Genomic DNA, 15,113 nt, shown 5'->3' with positions numbered 1-15,113 from the left:
TTTAATGTTTTAATGCAAAAGGTTATGGTTGTGATCCATGGTGGAGGTTTGTCGATGGCCTCTGCATCTATAGTTGACGGACATGTTTTGGCTGCCTATCAAGATGTAGTTGTGGTCCTGATTCAATACAGGCTTGGTCTACTTGGATTCTTCAGGTAAATCAAACAAAATCCCAAATAGTTTCTTTTAAATCTAAAACATGCTAGTAACTGTCAGGACTCAAGTTTGATTCCTCTGCTCTTGCACAGTTGTCCACTATCTCAATCAGCGTTTGTGCCCTCGCTCATCATCTCACACCTGTGCCCCCTTTTGCCCCTGATCTTCTTGCTATTCAGATCTCATGTTCTACTCTCCTCTTTGGAGGAGATTTGAGTTTTATTTGAATGGTTTTATAAGGTTTCACATAGGCCTATATATTTTATACGTGATGTGGTAGATCGGACACTTATCATAGAATTTGATTACATATGCCCGCATAAACTCATGTCCCATGAAATATGGGCCATATTTTCTCACATTTTGATTTATTACCATGTCAGAATGTGTAGAAAACATTAAAGACAGAATGACAACATCACATTTTATTAGACATCGCATTCACAAAGATTAGTCACATTAACAGCTAGGCTTATCTATTACACTGTAGTGTAGCTGCATGGTTTCTTTGAATTGCCAGCCTGTTAAAATATGAAAAAAAAAAAAAAAAACTTTAAACCTAGCACTACGTTTTACTTTTATCAGTCTTTTTGTTGTATATGCAGCTTTTCTCTCTCTTAATGTGTCTACGAGAGAGAGAGAGATAGAAAGATCCATTTATTACTTAAAGTGCATATTTAACTTAAAGCTGCAGTCCGTAGCTTTTTTTGGTTAAAAATGATACAAAATAATTTTTTGAGCAAGTACATAACCAGCCAGTGTTCAAAACTCTCTGCTTGCCTTAGCTCGATTCAAAATGGTAAGCTTGTAATAATGTTTTTAATTCCAGTGGTACTGGTGGATTTCCGCGGGAAATTCGAGCATGTCTTTGCGTCATTATGTCACATCTGTACACATAAAGAAGGTGTCTCGGCTAGTAGGCTATGAGTGTGAGGATGTTGGAGGTGGAGATTTATAGCCTTTTCTCTCGCAGCACTTGATATAATTAAACTTATCAACTTGATGGCGGATCCAGAAAGGTTCAAACGACAATCAGTGACAACTGGAGATTCACACGTTGTAAAACGCGAAAGACTTCGGACTTCGGAAAAAAAGAGACTGCAACCGGCCCATGCGAAAACAAGGATAAATATTGAGAACAAACTTCAACAAAGTATAATTTGCACGTTTGACGTGATATGATAAGCGATCGTTAGATTTAATCGGCGCGATTTACTGCAATGCTTTTTCCCCTTAGTTGGTCAGAAGTGGATGTTACTTATGTGATGGGGCAATAGGGGTGCTTGTAACTGCTCTTGACTACGCCACTCCAAGTTTGGTTGGGTAGGAGATCCCAAATCACTACGGGGTTTCCCGCTCGGCTATCCAATTAAATGAATAAACTTAAGGCAAAAATGACTATCAAATCAAAGCATAGTTTTTATTAAATACATGAATTCTGGTCTCATTTGATTCCACTCAAAAGCTGGCAAAACTTACTTAGTACAGGATGGCAATACGAGTAACTATGGAGGAAAACAACACTTCAAAAAGAAAATGCACACAACCAATAAAAAAATAAAAAAATCTAATTTCCTACACAGCACACTTAATGCACAAATACACACCAAAGTGAATATCTTCCCCCCTTAGTTACAATATTGGAATATGTAGATAATGACCTAGCTTTAATTCACAAAATAAACCTTATGAAAAAAAATATATATACAACCGATTATGTCTGGGCCAACAAACAAACAAAGAAATAATGATAAATCACAAAACCGTAAACTATTTGAAAAACAAAAACAAAATAAAGGCAGGGAAAACAGTGATCAGTTACACAGGACGAATCAAACTCTACAAAGAAAAGACAATAGTAAATAAAGCAAAAATACACATTCTCATTAAAACAACTGTAATTATTATATCTAAACATAACATTGAAAACTAGCACCACATCATAACATTAGTTCCAATTAGAAACCACTGTCCATATATTTAATACAAATCAACAAAGTTAAAATATGCTAGCTATTCCAGCATTACATCAATAAAAATAAATACCTTAGTTGCCTTTTGGCTGATTTCAAAAGCCACAGGAAGTACAACAAGTCTTTAGTATCCATCGCTCATCCTGATCAGCCAACGTGAGGGCCTGTAAAGCAACTTCTCTACAAAAGAGTCATTTGTTTTAATACATACAAAAGGGTATTTCACTGATCATTTCCTACAATAAAACAACCCGATTTGACAACGTGCAAACACTCACATGCAATGTGCTGCAATGGTAACTCAGTGTCCACCACTCATCCAGTCAAACCTTGACAGCATTAGGGCATTTAGACCACACGTCTAAAACAAACCAACTACATAAAGAGACAACAACTTGATTACACACACCTGGCCCATTTGAATCAACATCATCGTCACTAAAAAAACACATCAAGATGATCACAAAACATCATAAATGAGCATTAAAGGTGTTGGCCTGCTGTCCTATGAGTGGAACGTCTAATGGAGGGACTAGTCTCTTCTGGCTGAACGACTAACTGGTCTACAGGGCACTCTACAGGAATATCTACATCAATTACTAGATCCGACTCCTGCTCTTGTGTGATTGCATGAAACTGCACTCCCGTGGGTTCTCTTATACTTCTACTGGGGCAACGGTCTCTTGTTGGTCTTGCCAAACTAACACAATGGTCTAATAACTGAGGGCTAGAATCAACTTGGGCACCCACTCTAGTATGGACCACAGCTACTTGTGGCTGACTTTCCACTTCTTGTTCCTCAGGACTCGCTTCATTACCGAGACTAAAAGAGGAAGATGAAACACTCCTAGTGGGTTGAAAAGGCCTATCTGTGCCATGGGGAACCAACTTAAGCTCTGACCAATGCATGACCTTAATAGGGCCAACTTTTCCCTGTGGTCTTATTTTATACAAAGTCCCCACTTCATCAGTGCAAGTTACGATTTCAAACACGATAGAACTCCAAACATCCTGGATCTTGTGGCGGCCATGAAAGTGATTTCTACAGTATACTAAAGTGCCAGGAGGCAGTATGGATATGGACTAAGGGAAGGCAGCCCTACGGCGCTCAGCTGCAGTCTCCAAGTGCCTACGGGCACTAGTGTAAACAGAAGACAAATACTCTTGATGCTGAGCAACCCAATTTGAGGGGGTACGCACTTCTTCAGGTTCTTCACTATGGCCAAGCAGATGGTCTACAGGCAATTTAGGCTTCCTACCAAACATCAGCTCATAAGGATAGTGTTGAGTCGATTGGTGCACAGTTGTATTATATGCAAAGAGGAGCTGGGACAGCAATTGCGGCCACTTTCGTTTCTGTTCAGATGGCAAGGTACGAAGCAAATCATGCAATGTCCGATTAAATCTTTCGCATTGGCCATTACCCTCAGGATGGTATGGGGTTGTTCTACTTTTAGTAACACCATACAGATCACACAAGCGCCTCAACAATTCCCCCTCAAAACTACGCCTTTGGTCGGAGTGAATCCTCTTTGGCACCCCATACACATAAGACCATTTCTCAGTCAAGATCTTAGCTACAGTACTCGCCCTTTGATCAGGTGTGGGGTAAGCTTGAGTAAATTTGGAAAAAACGTCTGTTACAACAAGGACATTTTCCTGCCCATTACTAGCTCTGTCCAAGACTGTAAAATCAATTGCAATGATTTCTAGAGGTCTACTAGCTAACAAGCTTCCCAAATATGTTCTCACCTTGGGTTGTGAGGCCTTGGCAACAGTGCAACGTTCACACTCAGTGCACCATTTCTTTACATCTTGCCACATATTAGGCCAATAACACCTTTGACGTATAAGATCAGTAGTGCGCTCTATTCCTTGATGACCATGATTATCATGGAGGCTAGTAAGCACCTCTACTTGGAGCCCCTTAGGCAGTAACAATTGCCACACCAACTCTCTTAAAGGTGCGCTCTATCCCTTGATGACCATGATTATCATGGAGGCTAGTAAGCACCTCTACTTGGAGCCCCTTAGGCAGTAACAATTGCCACACCAACTCTCTTAAAGGAGGCACCTGAACTGTTCTATACAGAACCCCATCTACTTCTCGCACCCTGGGCCACTGTTTTACCAACTGTTGGACATCCCTTGGCATATTCTTCAACTCAGCAACTATTGGGCGCTGCCCCTGCACCCAAAATTGTAAAAAGATCTTAATACATGGATCTGCAGCCTGCAATGCTCTCAGATCAGCCTTACTCTGGCCAGGAACAGCATCCACTGTTGATGATTCCACCACCTGGGGGCTCAATCCAGGTGGTTTCTCCTGCATTAGAATTGACTTGGGGACAGTGATACCTGGCAATGCAATTTCAGATTGATCAGCAGAGGGCAGCGGCAGCCTGGAAAGCGCATCTGCATTGTGATTTGCAGTGCCGGGTTGATATTTGATCTCATAGTTAAATAAAGCAAGCTGGGAAACCCAGCGCTGTTCAACTGCCCCCAATTTTGCAGACTCAATGTAACGCAAAGGATTATTATCAGTGTAGACAGTCACCTTACTACCGAGGAGATATTCTCAAAACTTTTCTGTCATTGCCCATTTAAGGGCCAGGAGCTCCAGCTTAATTGCACTATAGTTAGTCATGTTCCTCTCACTTGGCCGAAGCCCACGACTAGCAAAAGCGATGTGTCTCCGTAGCCCCCCCGGTCTTGTGACAACACCGCGCCCAAACCTAAATGACTTGCATCTGTCTCTAGGATAAAAGGAAGAGTGAAATCAGCATACCCTAACACAGGAGCTTGGATGAGTCGTTCCTTTAAGTCACTAAATTACCGTTCACATGTGTCATTCCAGTATTGTGCAAAGGAACCCTGCTTAGTGGATGCGGTCCGCTTCCGGGTACCCTGTAGAGCACCAACTAATTTATGCAGGGGGGGCGCTAATCCAGCAAATCCTTCCACAAACCGACGATAATACGATGCAAACCCAAGAAATGACCGCAGCTCTCTAACAGAGTTAGGTCTGCTCCATTCAGCAACAGCCCGGATCTTGTCTGGGTCAGTTGACACCCCAGCTGCCGATATCACATGACCCAGATATCCAACCTCTGTTTGGATTAAATGGCACTTCTTTAGTTTTACTTTCAAATGCTGGGTTTGAAGCCGACTCAATACCATCTCCAACCGCTCAAGATGTTGGTCGAAAGTACTGGAGAAAATTACAATATCATCCAGATATAACAAAAGAGCATGGAGGCTCTGATCGCCAAAAATACGCTCCATGAGCTGTTGGAAGGTGCTCGGCGCATTGCACAACCCAAAGGGCATACGGTTGAACTCAAATAGCCCAAAGGGGGTTCAAAACGTTGTCTTTTCCTTATCCTGAGGGGCTACAGAAACCTGATTATAACCACTTGCCAGATCCAATGTACTAAACAACTTAGCCCCACTAAGCGCATCTAGTGTCTCCTCTATTGACTTGGAATATTTAAAGGGAAATTACACCCTCTACAGATACCCTTTGCAGTGCCCCCTATTGACTTGGCTACACTTGTTCAGGTTACATTTTCCGGTGAAAATTCTTATGTTTGTCATTGTCATACTTCCAAAAAGTAGAATCTGTGATTCTGAATGACAGTATCCACACCACCAGTGCGGTGATTGACAGCCGCACATTCTCCTCAAAACATTGGATTCATCCGCGCTGTGCCATGCCAAGGCACAACGCACGTAAAGTTGATAATTCCGCGAATAACTGCAATTGCAGATTTTGAACAGAGATGGCGACAAAGAGGAAAAACTGCGGACTGCAGCATTAATACAGCTGGAAACATTCCGAGGTTTGATATTTGATATTTTTTTATATTTTCTGATAATGACTATTGTCAATAACAACGCTGTATAATAACCATGACTGGTGCCATCTTGCGTCCACTCAGCGACTATATTGAAAATCCCTCTCGTGGGGCACCTTGTCTCTCATTTGGCACTCCGGATGAGGACCAGATTTCAATCGCTGCATCGGAGAGTGGGCTATTGACCTCTGGAGAGGATGATGAAGCTGAGCTCTGGGGTGGTCGCTCACACTAAATCGGATTCAGAGTTGACGGCCATACTTGCCCGGGCCGCCACGGGCATCGGGCTCGAGTGGAACCCTCCACCTTGCCACGAGCGCTCGTGGTTGAATGATTGGTTCCTGGGTGTGGTGTGCGGTTCACAGACACGTTCCGCCCCAGTGCCTTTTTTTCCAGAAGTGCATGTGGAGGTTCAGTAGTCGTGGAAGGCACCTTTTACTGCCCGAAGCCGCTCTGTTGCCACAAAGTGCTGCCATAGGTTCATCAGACAAAAGCTCTCAAAGAGCTGCAAAAGGGTAGTTCTGAGCCGGGGTTGATGCAGGAACTGTGCACAGCGACTGACCTCGCCCTCCGGGTGACAGAAGTCACGGCGCAGGCCCTCGGCCAGCTCCAGTACACCAGCTCCAGCGCGACCGGAGTCATCCTGTCCGCCCAGTCGAGCCCCCCGCAGGAAGGTGATGCTAAACCCTCAAAGTATCCATCTAAGCGACCCTGAGATGGGTGGCCCAGAGGTGGAGGGAGCTGCTCGGAACCCGGGAGGTGGTGAATGCACCACTCCTTCCCCCAGAGGACCCACTTTCTCAATAAAAGAGCAGTTTCTTCAGCCTCTGGGCCATATTGGGTGTGCGCTGGCAGTTAGCGACGCCCCGCTTCCGCACTCCCAGCTACCTCTTCCTTTTTTTTGGACTATTTCTGCCACAATACCGGTACAGTTGGTACAGTTAGCGTTACTACATTAAATCCATGGTGAATGTTGGTGATTTGTGGATTGAAAAGCCTTCTATAACTTTTTCATGACACAATGTTTCTCTTGGTTTACACGTCAGCACTGTTTGATTGGATATGGTTTTTAACAGAATTCTGCACTGAATTTGAATGCTTCACACTATATCTTGCAGCTTTGTTATTCTGCTGTGAATTCAAACACTTTCTCACTGGATCTCCCAGCGCTGTGTAACAACGGTGTTGCGTGATCGAGATCGGCCCGCAAGTACCTGTTCTGAGCTCGCCTGAACATTGTCTATTATTGGCCCAAGCGGATAAACAGTCCGCGTAGTGTAGCTCAAATGAGTAGCACTGTTTCGTTTCACTTTCCTTTTATTTGCCGTTTGATGTTTCTCAACAGAAATGGAGGCTCTTATCAGTTGGCCAGCAATGCGACCTCTAACAAAATTTTGTTGCACCAGCAGGAAAAAAAGGTCAAAAAATGCAACCATTTGGTCACAGTAATGAGCCTTGCCGTATTGCTGCACTTTTTTCTCATTTTACCTGTCCAGGTTTTGGAGTAACACTAAAAGATGACATATCGAGCATTATTAAGGTTTAGGTTTGGTTTGCATTCACAAGGCCATATTATGCATTCACGAGACTGTTTGAATGGCCATAACGTCCTATTAGTTCATGCTTGTGATGCTTTAGAATCTCTGATTAGTGTAATTGATTCAGTGGAATTGATGTCTAAGGTCTCTGATGGAGTTGTATGACGATATTCTGCCCTTTAGCACAGGAGATGAACATGCACCAGGAAACTATGGTCTTCTGGACCAGGTAGCTGCACTTCAATGGGTCCAAGACAACATCCACAGCTTTGGGGGTGACCCTGAATTAGTGACCATCTGTGGAGAGTCTGCTGGAGGAGTCAGTGTGTCTTTACATGTAAGGATTTATAATAAAAAAATAAAAAAATCTGTAATATTGGCTTCTTTGAAGATATCATTTTAAGTTTGAATTTAATTACACTCAAACTTTAACTTTTATAGGATGCCCTCCCTCCAGCTTAGCTGGGGGTGTTAGGCAGAATGTAGTCTCGCGTAGCCAGACCTTCAGACTGACGGCAGAAGGTCTGGACTCTATTGCAGCTTTTCTTGGCCAAGGGCCGCCCAAGAGGATGTTTGACTGACAATTAACGCAACCAATCAGAGTTTGTTTCGTTCTGCGTCATGTTTAGGGGCGTGACAATATAATGTCGATGTCCCTACATTAACAGACCAGTGTGCATCTAATAAATGATTAATTCAAAAACGTTGTGCAAGTTTACTGCAACAATGGTGCCGCAAAACAACATTCATACTTTTGAAAATCCAGCGTTTAGTTGATCCTGGTAAGTGCTCGTTGTCACAGTTGTAAACACAACTGCTTTATTCTTCCACAAGGTTTTGGCGTCACACCATTTGTTTCCAGGCGGACCAATAAAAAATGTGACACACACGTCTCCCGGACATCCTTTAGAATTCAACTAATCAGGTTTTTGAAATTTTGGCATTAATGGTGTCTTTTGAGTTGAGCTAGACCCTCCCCAGCTCAGTGACTGGCAGTTGAAGTAGACTTGAGCTTGCTGGCAGGAGGAGCACGAGTAGAGCTTGAAAGCTGATCTTCTCACTGCTTCACAGAAATAATAATAAAAGATTGTGTCAAAAACTTCAAAAGTTTTTTTTTTCCATTCATTTAATAATGCTTTTTTCTTTTTATTATATCAGGGCATAAAGTAATCTAATTCTAAAATGAAAAAAAAATTCAAGCATTTTTCATACAAAAAAATTAGCATCATGTCTGTCAAAGTCATGGTAACTTATGAGAGGGAACATAGGAACGAAGGGAAACAAACTTAAAGTCAAAGGCAAAATGAAACCGAAACAAAGGCAAAATGTGACGGTACTCCCCCCTCCGAAAGTGACTCCTGGCGCCGTAAATGAAAAATATTTCATTAAAAAAATTACAAAATAAAAGTTCAGGAGAGTTGAGGAGCAGAGGACTTCCATGGCAGAGCAGAAGACCACTGCAGCAGGACTGACGACCCTCATGGAGGAGCAGAAAACTACCACAGCAGGGCAGATGAGACTGAAAATCCCCATGATGGAATCTATGGTGGGAGGACCCTGGGTGGAGTTAGCGGTCCAACAGCCAATGGTGGACCCCGGAGAACTGGAGGCCCAGGCGCAGCCACGGAGATGGTGAGACCAGGCGACACCTTAGGTTCAAGAGGCTAGGGCGGAACCACACCGAGGTGGAGCCAGGGTGCCGGTGGACTGAGGCAGAGCTGGTGCGACCAAGGACCAAAGTGGAGCCGGATGAAGCGCAGCTTATGACCCCAGAAGTTCGTGGCGCAGGCAGAGCGACATCTGACCAAGCTGGATCCGAAGGGAATAGGGAGCCGAGGGGGTGAGGAGTAGGGATGCATGATATATTGGCCACTATATCGGTATCGGCTGATATATGTTCATTTTTAATATTATCATTATCGGTCTGATAAGAAAATTTGTTTGATATCTTAAAGCTGATAAATAATGGATTATTTCCTTCAATAAGTAAGTTGTAATATTATGTTTATTTTGTGTATATATTGTATATCTGATTTATCACATTATCTGATTTTAAGGGTGAGACTTTCAAAAATTAAATAAAAAATTGGATTTAGATTTATTGGCGAATATATTGGTGCATCCCTAGCGAGGAGCCAAGGTGCAGCCGACTGGTCTACGGGCCAAGGTGGAGTAAAGGGCTCAGCGGCATGAGGCGCAGCCAGGGAATCCACTTGCCTCAGCAGAGATGGTGACCGGAAATCCCTAAGCGGATCTAAATTGCAGGGTAGAGTCAACTGAGGAGGATACGAGAGACTAGAGGGAGCCAGCGGAGGCGGAGCCAAAGGACTGACTGGCTTCGGCAGAGGAGGCAGGAGAGGGAGGATAGGTGAGCGCATCATCAGCGGCGATGCATACTTTGAGCTGGGGGGTGAAACAGACTTGGGACTGCCTGGGATCAGTGGTAGAAGACCGGCTCTGGCACCCGGAGGACGTGTTCTCTGTCTGAGAGACCTGAGGATGGCTTTTCTCCAGGTTCCTCTGGTCATATCTGGTAGGCCCAATGGGGAATAATAATTAGCTCCAATCCAGTAAAGTGATTTTAGAGTCACATCATCAAACTGAGAGCAGTTTGGGCGAGCTGACAAAAGTGAGTAGAATAGTTTCTACCCACTTTTGGTACTCATTTTCGGGCAAGGGCGATAAACTTTGCTGCTTGATCCATAGTCCTTTCCTTTCCACCAATTGGTCTGGTGTTCTGTCAAAATCTGGTCCATAAAGGATGACAAAGAGAAAGGTATCCGTTCGAAGAGTAACTTTACTTAAACAACACAAAAGAGAGTTTCAAAGTAACAGTGTGTACTTAAATTCAAACAACACCGGACAATGAATAACTGAAACGGAGGGTATAATACACACAAGATTGCAAACTCAATATCAAAAAGATGTGAGAACTAATCAAAAACCATGGTAACTAATGATGAGTGGAAACATACGAAAAAGGAGAAGCAAACTAAAAGTCCAATATGAAAACGAAACCAAAAAAAAGGCAAAATGTGAAAGTGTCACTGACCCATTTACATTTTTTCATAGGTTCTTTCACCATTATCTGCAAACCTCTTTCATCATGCTATCGCAGAGAGCGGTACAGCAGCAATGGATGCTATAATGAGTCCCAACCCTCTTGCATTAGCTCAGGTCAGTTACACCTGTTCAATTTCTAAACAAATTCATTTAGCACTTTCTGTAGTAAAAATGAAATAAATTTAATGTAAATATCACTTGTTTCTCTCTAGGCTGTAGGAAGTGTATCTGGCTGTGATATTTCCAGCACAAAGACGATTGTTGACTGTGTGATGCAGCTGACAGAAGAAGACATCTTGACAATTGCTAAGGTCTGTCTGTCCAAATACTAGTCTTTCTTATTGAATCTCTGTGAACACTCATCAATTTATGCAAACAGTCCATCTATGCACTAAACGGTGTGTTGTCTTTTGAAACAGGAGCATCCAATGCTTCGTTTTGGAGTGACAGTAGATGGCCAGTTCCTTCCAAAACCTGCAGCAGATCTTCTTCAATCCCACCAGTTTACTAAAGTGCCTCTGATCACCGGAATCACTAATGATGAGTGTGGATATATACTGCCTAATGTAAAGACAGACCTTTTCACTTTTAAATGTGTAAAAACACAAACATGAGATTTTTATTTTTATTTTCTAAATTAGAATTTCAGTCAGAATTTTACGTTAATATTTAACAACTGTTTTTCCATAGTTCTTTTCACCTCCAGGATGGACGGATGGGATGGACTTAGAGCAGATTGTACCATTTTTGAAGATGTTGAATCAAGATGTAAGAGTATATTACTTATATCTTCAGTTGTACATAATATATATTTATATATATACAGTGCTGGGGAGTAACTGATTACATGTTTATGTAACCCCTTCACCCGGGTCCTACTCACCCCGCTCTGCGCGGACCTCAGGAGGCTAAACACTGCAGCCTCTAGCATCTTTTGCTAGAGAGCCTATTGGGATCAGAGGAGTGAAGTTTACTCGCACAGCGACTACTAGCTGGCCTCCGTTACACTCCACCCCCCTAAATCTCACTCCCATCCGTGTCACGGCACCAAAGATGTAACCCTCTTTCTCTCTGCGCGCTTACTGGTCTCTAGCACCGCCGCTGCTACTCTGCGTTGTGTTGTGTATGTTCGTGGGTGGTGGTAAAGAGCAGGGACACAGACACAGACCGTTTATTCCATAGCACTACATCTATAGAATTGATAACATGAACTCGGTCTCGATCCCTGATCCCCCTGCATGCGAGTCGAGTGCACTAACAATGACACTAAACACCGCATTCACTAGCAGTCGTCAGCACGACTTTCACTAACTGGCCTCTGTTATGCACGTAATCCGAAAGTGGATGCCTTTTTATACAGAAGCGCAACAGAATAACGCTTCACGAAAAATAAAGCACAGATGATGAACGAATGACAAGGAAACACAAAAAATGTACGTACACTACACAATAGTAATTACAAACAAGAGTTGGTTGTTTACAGCACAGCAGCTCCAGACACACAATGACACTCAAACCCAGTGTTACTCATGTGTGGAGGGAATCAAAGCAACCTCCACGTCTGTTTTCAGGCCTTCCTGCATTAGCTCTCTCCAGCGCTGGAAAGCTTTTCTAATATTAACACGGGTCCTCTTTCCCAGACATAACCCTTCATTTTTCAGTGATTTCTTCTGAGCTTTTCTCTTTTGTATTATGCCTCATCTTTATTTCTGCAGTTTTTCTTCAGTTCAAATCTCCCTCTTGCTCGTTCTTTCTCCTCCACCGTCATACGCCCCCTAATGCTGATTGGCTACACGTTTGTTGTTGGTGTTGAACCGACTAACATCCAAACAGCATATTTCAAAAACTACTGATCCCACCTTTAAGTTTTAAACTAGCAAAGTACATTTCAATGCACATGCAATTCAACAGCAAGCTCGTGCTGCCTATATTATCACACATAGCTTTGCATTAGCCACCATGCATTAATCACATTTAAAAGGAAAAACAAAACTTTTTAACTCTCTATATTACTCTGCATTTAGGTCTTTAGCAGTTTAAAACACAAAATATGTCAATAAACTGAACTTTAGTGCGATAACAACAAATATATTTTACATTGCTTTTTCCACTACCGTTTACATGGCTTATAGAGTTACATTTGCATTTAGTCATTTAGCAGATGCTTTTGTCCAAAGCGACTTACAAATTAGGACTAAATTAAGAGTTGATAACATGAACTGAAGAAAAGATGACGCACTACTCATCACGTATCAACACTACAGTACATCAAGAGGCTAAACAGCGCTAAAGGCACTTGAATCTGTCCTAACACAACAGTGTTATAGGGACAAGGTTTTTTTTCTAAATGGTTCATGACTGTTTCAGGAAGCATGGGAGGGAGGGGGAGGGGATGGGATGAGGAGGAGGGAGGGTCGAGCTAGCCTCTGTTTTGTTTGACAATACTTTGAACGTCAACAAGAAGTGACTTCACCCAACATCGCTTAGAGCACCTTTAAAACACTCGTAATGAGACTACAGTTACTTTTTTATTGATTACATGATTACATGTTATTCTCACAGTGGCAGTAAATTATTCGTAATTCATTGATTCTCCCCACTACTTTTTTTTCTTTTAAATTTTCCTTTATAAAAAAGCTTACTGCTTATGTTCAGAAGGTCTTCCAGGTTTGTGGAATTACACACACAGACCAGCCACTAGTCATGAGCCTACCACTGAAAACTGAGACCCACACAGCATTTGATCACTGGATTTACATAAATCATTTCACTTGTAAGTGTTTTCTGAACATTGCATATCTAATCAACTACTGATGGAAACATTCCCCAACTTTTTTGTTGACTGCACCTCTTTGTCCTAATATATTTACTTGAAGTATCCCCTGAGATTTGAAGTTAATAAGTTAGGTCAATAATAAAATGTAGTCATTAATAATAAATAAATAATAATAATAATGATAATTATAAAAGATGCAGCTCTCTGTGAACAAAAACCTGAAATGTGCACACATAATGCCGAAACAGACAGCACTTCAGTGCCACATTGAGTTCTCTTTGAGCTTGATTAAAAAAAAAACTTAAAAAAAAACACAAATTATGTCAAAATTTCTGTTTTGTCGAATATCCTTGCTGTGAGAAAATAGGATGTGTGTCAGATCCGCCTCATATGCGTCTGGTCTTAAAGTGTCAGCAGCCTAATAAACCTGCTGCTGTCTGTGTCATTGATGTAAATCAAAGAGAAAATGACTCACTCCTCTTGACTGAATAACTTTCGTAGTTTTAATAAGGATCAATCTATATTGAATTTATAATGTATGCAGTGAAGACTGCGCAGTGTTTGATTATTCAATTTCTGTATGTTTACCTTTTAGACATGCCTTTGTATAATATTTCTGGTCTATTTTGTATCCCCTTTAGCTTCAAGATCAGTCAATTCTTGAGCTTGTTTTAAATGAGTATCTGGGCACATCCACTGACAGGATCAAAATCCGAGATGGTTTTCGAGAGATGTTCGGAGACTTTATGTTCAACATCCCAGCTCGCAAAGTAGCTAATTTCCACAGAGGTGAGAGTTTGTTCAATGCGCTGTAGAAGTATGACTGTGTTAAATGCTGTTTGAGTGATGCACAAAGATAATTATCAATTTCGTCTATTTCTAGATGCTGGTGCACCAGTATACGTGTATGAATTCCAACATTCTCCCAGTACACTTCAAAAGAAAAGACCCAGTTTTGTTGGAAGTGACCATGCAGATGAACTTGCATTTGTTTTTGGTTTTTGCTTTGCAGATGGACTTATAAAGCTGGAAGGTACAACCCCAATAATATTAGGAAATGTAACAAATAGATTTAGTGTTTTAGAAGTACAGTCACATTAGCGAACTTTCACAAAATTCCACAGAAAAATGGTCCATTGTATATTCTCAGCAGTGTAGCGATGTATGAAGCACAGCTCACAGAGAAATCACTTTCAGACCAAGCAGCTTTCTGTTGGTCATCACAGTGAATTTGCTTTAACACGTTGTGAAGTATGCGTGGGGAAAACTTTCGGCCTCACTCAAAATTTCCAATTACGTGTATTACTGTTGAAATTACTGGATTTCGACTGTGAAAATTTGCTGAAAAACGTTAAATGTGACCATACCTTCAGATCTCAAACTTTAGTCTCGTTGATATCATTAACCACAACAGTTGTCAAAGTAAGGATTTTATAGGTAGTGACAATCAATACAGTGTGTCTCTCTTAGTTTTTCCTATTTTACGTCTTTCTTCTCGATTTTAATTCAGATGAACTCACAGAAGATGAAAATGAACTTTGTAGAACTGTCATGGCTTACTGGGGGAACTTTGCTCGCACTGGGTAAGTGAGATTTTGGAACAACATTCCTTTCCGGAACAACATTCCTTTCTGAAAGTTTAGTCCTAACGCTAACCCCTAAAGCTTATCCTACCCATAACTTATCCCTAAAATAAGAGGGAAATGAAAGGTGAATAACACTGATGTAGAAGCACCTAACCCTGGTTGTA

At 41.8% G+C, this 15,113-nt stretch overlaps 1 protein-coding gene across 1 annotated transcript in view; it reads left to right on the top strand.

Moving 5' to 3' along the window:
• The window catches only part of ces2b (carboxylesterase 2b), a 67,123-nt gene that overhangs the window by 35,145 nt on the left and 16,865 nt on the right, over window positions 1–15,113 (top strand). The window contains exons 28-36 of the mRNA XM_084397039.1: window positions 22–155; window positions 7,708–7,861; window positions 10,597–10,701; window positions 10,800–10,898; window positions 11,007–11,153; window positions 11,278–11,355; window positions 14,005–14,152; window positions 14,247–14,396; window positions 14,874–14,946. Coding sequence (XP_084253165.1) covers window positions 22–155; window positions 7,708–7,861; window positions 10,597–10,701; window positions 10,800–10,898; window positions 11,007–11,153; window positions 11,278–11,355; window positions 14,005–14,152; window positions 14,247–14,396; window positions 14,874–14,946 — 1,088 coding nt within the window. The remainder of the gene's footprint in view (window positions 1–21; window positions 156–7,707; window positions 7,862–10,596; window positions 10,702–10,799; window positions 10,899–11,006; window positions 11,154–11,277; window positions 11,356–14,004; window positions 14,153–14,246; window positions 14,397–14,873; window positions 14,947–15,113) is intronic.

The sequence above is a fragment of the Rutilus rutilus genome, assembly GCF_951802725.1.
Source record: "Rutilus rutilus genome assembly, chromosome: 23".
Taxonomy (NCBI): domain Eukaryota; kingdom Metazoa; phylum Chordata; class Actinopteri; order Cypriniformes; family Leuciscidae; genus Rutilus; species Rutilus rutilus.
The sequence above is the reverse complement of the archived record's forward strand: the minus strand, read 5'-3'. Positions and strand labels throughout refer to the sequence as shown.